This window comes from Gossypium arboreum, chromosome 13 (assembly GCF_025698485.1).
Source record: "Gossypium arboreum isolate Shixiya-1 chromosome 13, ASM2569848v2, whole genome shotgun sequence".
Lineage (NCBI taxonomy): Eukaryota > Viridiplantae > Streptophyta > Magnoliopsida > Malvales > Malvaceae > Gossypium > Gossypium arboreum.
Genome location: NC_069082.1, coordinates 106,866,406 through 106,873,993, shown reverse-complemented (window position 1 = coordinate 106,873,993; position 7,588 = coordinate 106,866,406). Strand labels below are relative to the sequence as shown.

Genomic DNA, 7,588 nt, shown 5'->3' with positions numbered 1-7,588 from the left:
ATAAAGAAAAGTTAAAAGAGGATGAGTGGAAGGTATACAATCTTTTTATAAGATATGAAAAAGAAGTGCGGAATCTTAGCGCTTTTAGTGTGCGAATATGATCACTTTTGGTTTGGATTCCATCAATTTTCTTTAATTTTAATATAATATCACAAGATAGATGTTATATACAAATTTTGTTGAAATCAAATAATAATTAATTAAATTTATGATTAAGTCATTTTATAGAATTATTAATGTTTATCAAATGTTGAGTTGACGGAAAATATTAATACCAAACTTATTTTTAAAATATATTCCAGTTAGTTGGTGTTTGAAAATTTGCTTAATTATATATTTATGACAAGGCTTTTAACAAGTAGCATAAAATCACTTTTTCAAAACTTGGTATATATTCTAACAACCTCGAAAATGTTAATGCCTTTAATTTTCAAAAAATAAAAATTTAAACAATATTAAGTAACTGTAGTTATATGTAAAATCTTTATATAAAACAACTATAAAGGATTCAACCCAACATTAATAAAAATTTTACATAAAACTTTTACTGCTCCACCTATAATTTAATTTTTATTATGTTAATTTGATTGCCAAAAATATAAACTAAAATGATAGAAATATAGCTATATCAAGAGTTTAAAAGCTCATTTATTATTTCAATAGGTAATTATTTAGTATACAAGTAAGATTGAGATTTTGCCACATGTTTTTTTAAATATAACTCAATGACACGTGAAATAATTTTAACCCCACTTGTGGAGTTAAAACATATAGGATAATTATTTAATACACATAAGTTAAGTTTTTAGACTCCATAAGAAGGTTGAGAGTGTAACAAATGTCACATTTTTTATTTAATTAAATTTTTATTTTTACATAATTTGTAATACACTTATCAAACTTAAACCGTTTGTAGAATCTTAAACACTCTATTAATAGTACATCAAATAATTTTTCATATATATATATATATATTATATTTTGATAAATCTAGAAAAACACATACAAATAATGAGAATCATAATATCTGAATCCAATATATTATAATCTTCAACTTTACTATTTCGACTAAAGTTATATTTTTTTTATATCAATTTTTTCATAAATTGTTATACAATTTTTTCACCCACATAGTAGGTAGGCCATAATCTAATTATATTTAATCATTTGATTAAGTTTATATCACAATTCAATCGTACACCAATTAATTAATTAATATATGGATATTTTTAAAAAGTAATAAATATTATTATAATAATTTCTATTTTTATATTTTTATATAAAATCTATAATAATCAATTTAAACACAAAATAAATACAACACATCGTGCAACTTGAATGTAGGGCACCGTATTCTTTAAATCCTCAATTTTACTATTTAAAAAAACTAATTTATGTTTTATTTTTTTATATAAGTGTTCTTTTACTAGTAATTTCTTTTATCTACATCGTGAGTTTAATATAATCTAGTTATAAATAATTATTTTTATATCTAAAATAATATAATCCTTGATTTTTAATGCCTATCTGTTAGGTGGCACAAAAATTATTCTAACAAATATTCTATTTTTATAATTAATTTGTTCCTCACTTTATTTTTGTAATTAATTATTTAATATTATTTTATAAAAAATCAATTTAGTTCTTGTGTTATTAAAAGAATATAAAAAGTCAAATATTAACAAAGCTAACATTTACTGTTTATAAAATGTCATTTATTGTTCGTTAATATTTTTAAAGTTTGCATTATTCTGCAAATGAAATTTTTTGTTTAAAATTGAAACTAAAATAACAAAAAATCATGTCATTTTTTAAATAGTAAATATTAAATGGGTAAATTATTATTAATCACTAAATTCTGGGTAAGCTTTCGTTTTGGTCACTGAACTATTCAAAAGTTTTCATTTAAGTCGTAGGACTATTAAAATCGATGCTATATGACTTTCTCTGTTCACATTGCCTGCACCAATCGAAAGGTCTTTTTCTCTCTTTTCTATAGTTCAAGTTCTATTTCATGAAACAACTTTAGATATTACGAATCTGCAAATCAAAATTTAAATAACTTTTTTTTATCTCCGACATTGACCGGTAGATCAGCTTGGAATTAAAGTATATTTTTCTACTCATCGATGAATACTAATCTACCTACTAATCGTTTAATCGTCACTTAGAGCTTGTTGGCTAAATTTCTTAAAAAAGAAAAGTTTAATTGTCCAATGACTTAAATAAAATTAATGACTTAAATAAAAATATTTAAATAATTTAATGACTAAATTATAAAATTTTTAATCAAGTGATTGAAACAAAAGTTTATTTATAATTTAGTCACTAAGTTAAAACATTCTTTACAAGTAGAGGAACAATTGAATTGGACACAGTGACCTGCTAGATATCTTGACCCAAATAGGGCGTATAGTGCTTTCGTAAAGAGTGGTTTATAATCCAATAGCATATTAAGCTTCTTAAGAAAAAAACCAGGAGCATCTTGTTTGCCTGACGAAAAGAACAATTTTGGTTCCTTTTGTCTCACATAACATAAGGATTTCTGCGCCAAATATTCGGGTTTGCTTTGATGAAATGAGGTAAGCCAGCGTGTATATATATATATTCTTGCTTTACCAAACCCCCAAAACTTCTACTGTGTTTCTTTATTCTGCTTGTTTATATATAATACGATATAAATAAACCAATTTTATCAAAGGAAAGAAGAAGAAGATGAGATGGGTAATTTTCTTTCTAAACGGAAGCTGAAGCAGATGCAAATTTTTGAATATTTAAAAAAAAAAACATCCATGGCCGCCGCACGCGGAGGGGAAAGCACTGCTCCGATTAATGAACCTTCCAGGCTACAAAGAAAGCAATCTACAAAGCAGAAGTATGGGTTTATTCCTGATCATTTCTCAACCTTCGATCAGGTTCCCTCTCCAACTTTAAATCTAGTTCAAATATCTTCTTCTTTATTGTTATATTTTTGTAGATATTTTTTTTCTTCTTTTTTACACAGAGAGAAAAAAGAAGATGAAGTATGTGGAGTTTGTTTTATTATTCTAAAAAAAAAATTAATAAGAAAAAAAGTTTAAATAGGTGATTTGAATTTAAAGTTGATTTAGGTGTGATGATGTTGGGATTAACTCATTTTGGACCTGATTGATTAGTTTAGAGTTGAACCATTGGGATAATGGGGGTATTGGATTATAGAGAAAGAAGAGGAGAAAATGAAAAGAGAGAAGTAGTTGATTTTTATGTTTAAAACAGGTGATATGATTTATTAATCTGGAATTCTAATACAATTATTGGGTTAAAAATAATTGATAGATAAGACAAAGGTATTATTATATTTGTATCAAAGACATCAGGCTTACCATCATGTTTTATAGTCGTCTAAATACAATATTATTTAGTAAGGTCTGTGCTCCGATGCTGTCAGTTTCTACATTTATCCACCTTTTTCATTTATCTAATTTACAACTGATGTTAAATAATTATTTTTAAATATAAAGTAACCCAATAAACACGAATTATTCCATTTCAATTTGTATACATAAAATTAATAACATATTTCATGTAGTTTAAATTTTAATAATACAAATAAAGGGATAAAATAAATATTATGTAGTATACCAATTTTAATATTTAAAATAATAATAATGTCGCACTATGAAGTCTACTCCACTGGTATCTTGTCGCTTGTCGCGCGCTACCACCCTGCGTGTCCCAAATTTCCAAGTCAATCATAACTTCCAACTTCATTAATATTATTTTTCTAATGCCTATTTTATAATTTTATAAAATATTTCAACTTATTAATCATAGCGTAGGCATGCTTCAGAGTTGATTTACTCAATTCAGCCCCATAAATTTGACAAATAAACTTGGTAAACAAGTTTAAAAATAAAAAATAAAAAATAAAATCTCTTTTGGATAAAAATTTCGACTTTATTTTAAAATTCAATTTTTAAGAAATAAAAAAGATAAGCTTCACTGCCTTAAAAACTCCAAGTAAAATCACATGCAAATGAATTATGTGTTGGTCATTATACCTGCATGAGCAGCTAATTCGTTATATAATTCATCTTAGGGGCAATGTATTGGTGTTATAGCATAATCATGAAACATGTATGTTGACATCTCTCAAGTCCTGAATAAGCTCCGCTTTTACTGCAGGTTACCCAGGCTTTAAGAGAAGCTGGTCTAGAGTCATCTAATCTCATACTCGGAATCGATTTCACGAAAAGCAATGAATGGACAGGTTAGTTTCCACCAATTTAGGGAAGCAATTCAAAACCTGCCATTACTTTAGCTTCTATTTCAAGAAAGATCAATTTTTTTATTTCCCAACTTTCTGTTGTTTCTTTTTTGGTTTTTTTAATTGGTATCTTAGAAGCCAATACGTCAATGTTTTTATTGAAGGCGAAGTATCATTCAAAAACCGGAGTCTACATGCAATTGGTGATACACCAAATCCATATGAGAAAGCCATCTCCATCATCGGAAAGACTCTGGCTCCATTTGATGAAGACAACTTGATACCTTGTTTCGGCTTTGGTGACGGTACAATGTCTGCTCCAGTTGTTAATCTTTCCTCTACCTTTTCATCTGTTGATCTAATAGAGTTGCTGGTTCGAATGTCACAGCTACCACGCATGATACGGAAGTGTTTAGCTTCCACAATGATCGTTCATCTTGCCATGGATTTGAAGAAGTCTTAGCTTGTTACAGAAAGATTGTTCCAAACTTGAGACTAGCTGGTAATTCACATCTTTCCTTGGTCTTGGCAATTTTAACATGTCCATTTTGACATAATATCATGAATACTTCATTTGTGCCAAATTGTAATGGCATCGAGCATGTATGGTGTGACGTAGGACCAACTTCTTACGCACCTGTAATCGATGTTGCTGTTGACATTGTGGAAAATAGTGGTGGTCAATTCCATGTCTTAGTTATCATTGCAGATGGCCAGGTTCTATCTCATGCCTGCTTTTTCTCCTTGTATGAGTAAATTCACCTTTATTGCTTTCTCTCTCTCGCACTCTCACTCAATGTATGTCCGAATTTGTTTTCTTTTCATGTTGATTATGAAGGTCACACGAAGTGTTAATACAAGTGACCGAGAGCTCAGTCCACAAGAGGAAAGTACAATCAACTCAATTGTGAATGCAAGGTACAACCTTATCCTATTGATCCCTTCTTGTTACTTTAGCCTTCAGTGACCATTAAAGCCGTCCTACAAAGAAACCATGCTATCTGATTGTATATTGTCAATTATGATTCGATCGTGCTAAAGCAGAGGCTTTTTTTTTTTCCAAATTCCAGCTTATACCCCCTGTCCATTGTTCTGGTTGGTGTTGGTGACGGACCTTGGGATGATATGAAGAAATTTGATGATAAGATTCCGGCACGCGAGTTTGACAACTTCCAGGTTTCGATCATGCTAGAAGAAAAAAATAAAAATTAGTGTGATAATTATAGCAAACTGATTAATAGGATGCAAAGGAAATGTATTTTGGTTTTCATGTCTAGTATTTTTCTGCAGTTTGTTAACTTCACAGGGATTATGTCCAAAAATATAAGTCCAGAAGAGAAGGAAACTGCTTTTGCGCTTGCTGCTCTCATGGAAATCCCGTTACAGTACAAAGCAGTGACAGAACTTGGCTTTCTTGGGTGAGTTAATCTTCAATAAATTAACTTAGTTTGCTCTCAACTAGGAAACTTGTAATTTACACAGTTATTATTAACATATGAAATTGCATTGAACAAATGAAGACAACGAACTGGAAAAGCCAAGAAAGTAGTTCCACGGCCTCCCCCAGTTTCCTACCGTAGACCTACACCTGCTCCACCTGAGCGTGTACCAAGCAATGTCTCATCATCATCACCTGCGGATGATCAGACCCAGGTATATATATCTGTATGACATGCATGCTTGCTTGCTTCTATTAAAACATGATTGATTGTTCTTCCTAAACTATATAATCTTAAAAAAGTGACCTTAGAGCATTTGTTAGCAAATCCTGGAAATAAGAAATGTGTAAAATGGATCTATCTCTGTTACATTGGAAATGTATAATTATTATGAATTCTTTTTTGTAATATATATGTTTTTATGTTGTAAAATTTCCCCATAACTAATTATGTTTGCAATTGCAATGTAAATGTAGGCTACATGCCCAATATGCCTTACGAATACAAAGGACTTGGCCTTTAATTGCGGGCATACGGTGAGTAATTCTTTTTTTCTCTTATCCTTTAAATTCTCCCAATAAATAAAAATAAATAATTTTTTTTTTTAAAAAAAGAAAATTTTGGAGTTAAAAATTATTATATATATGTTATGATGGCAGACTTGCAGGGAATGTGGGTCAAAAGTGTCGAATTGTCCAATATGCCGCCAAAGGATTACTAATCGTCTTAGGCTGTTTACTTGATTTCCATATTTATGTACAGCTTTCCAAGTGTTGATGATTTCAGACTCAGTAAATCATTAATTAGGTTTTTATTATTATTATTTTATTTTACAAATTTAATTTATACTTGTTGTGTGAGGATTTGAATTTCTGCGTTAAGCTATTAATTTGCACATATATAAAGTAGTTTGTTTCAAATAATTATCAATAAATACCTAGGTTTTTTTTCTGAAGAATTTCATTGCTTTTCCTAATTTTCCAGTTGGTTCATGCCTAGCAAGACAACATCTTGTTAAGACAAAATCCATGATAAAAAATTAGGACATAGTAAATTTAACTTTCTAAATCTAACAAATTCTTTCCATCATGTGTAAGTTGTTAACATGTGGATGATTAACATAAATCATAATCTACATTGCCAACATTGCTTGCCATGTACAAACATTAGATGATTACAAGTTTCTATCATTGCCTGAAGATCACGGCTTTTTTAACCAAATATACTAGTTCAAAGATTTATTAAGTAAATTAGTTGCCTTCATCATTTATTTAGTGAATTATACGAAGTTCGCACCAACTTCAATTTCTTCCATTTTCTCAACCAATCATTTTATGTTTCAGCACATCAGGGTTTGATTTCAACTAGTTTGAAGGAAAAAATATTAGATTTCTTGTTTAAGATTTTGAAGTCATAAAATTTTGTCCTAATGCAAGCACAATTGAGGATGGAAGTCTAATACGTTGGAACAACACACTTCTGATTGAATAGATGGAAGATTGAGATGATAAAACAAGTTCTCTACATGATTTGATGGAAGTTTGATGACTAAAATGATAAAACAAGCCTCTACATGAATTGATGGAAGGCTGTTGAATAATAAGTAAAATGTAAAAATAATAATGGCAAAGGTGGGGAGGCTAAATATTATATATATAGACACATTCACAATAGTTTAAGGGGAGAAGTTTTTTCACCTTCATTCCTTGATCATTTTTAGCCTTTTCTTGGTTTTATCTTTCACATCTGCTACAAAATGAGCAACATGTTTTATGTTGTGGTGAACTATAATGGTCAGATTCGTAATACAGACATCGATGTAATCTTCGAGTCTAAAAGTCTAATTAACATGATGTTTAGAAAGAACATCAAGTTAGTGGAAATGAGGCGCAAATTGGAGATT

The 7,588-nt window shown here is 29.3% G+C and overlaps 1 protein-coding gene across 2 annotated transcripts; it reads left to right on the top strand.

Moving 5' to 3' along the window:
* Positions 1 to 2,353: 2,353 nt before the first annotated feature.
* Positions 2,354 to 6,643, top strand: LOC108462919 (E3 ubiquitin-protein ligase RGLG4). Of its 2 annotated transcripts, none has more exons than XM_017762834.2 (12): positions 2,354 to 2,582; positions 2,707 to 2,915; positions 4,165 to 4,249; positions 4,411 to 4,551; positions 4,635 to 4,748; positions 4,866 to 4,963; positions 5,085 to 5,164; positions 5,317 to 5,422; positions 5,537 to 5,664; positions 5,767 to 5,899; positions 6,162 to 6,221; positions 6,345 to 6,643. In XM_017762834.2, the coding sequence occupies exons 2-12, from the start codon at positions 2,721 to 2,723 to the stop codon at positions 6,426 to 6,428; spliced, it is 1,224 nt and encodes a 407-aa protein (XP_017618323.1). In that variant the 5' UTR covers positions 2,354 to 2,582; positions 2,707 to 2,720; the 3' UTR covers positions 6,429 to 6,643. The 2 variants fall into 2 exon arrangements, with proteins under 2 accessions (XP_017618323.1, XP_017618321.1); XM_017762832.2 differs by having other exon boundaries at positions 2,702 to 2,915.
* The last annotated feature ends 945 nt before the right edge of the window (positions 6,644 to 7,588 follow it).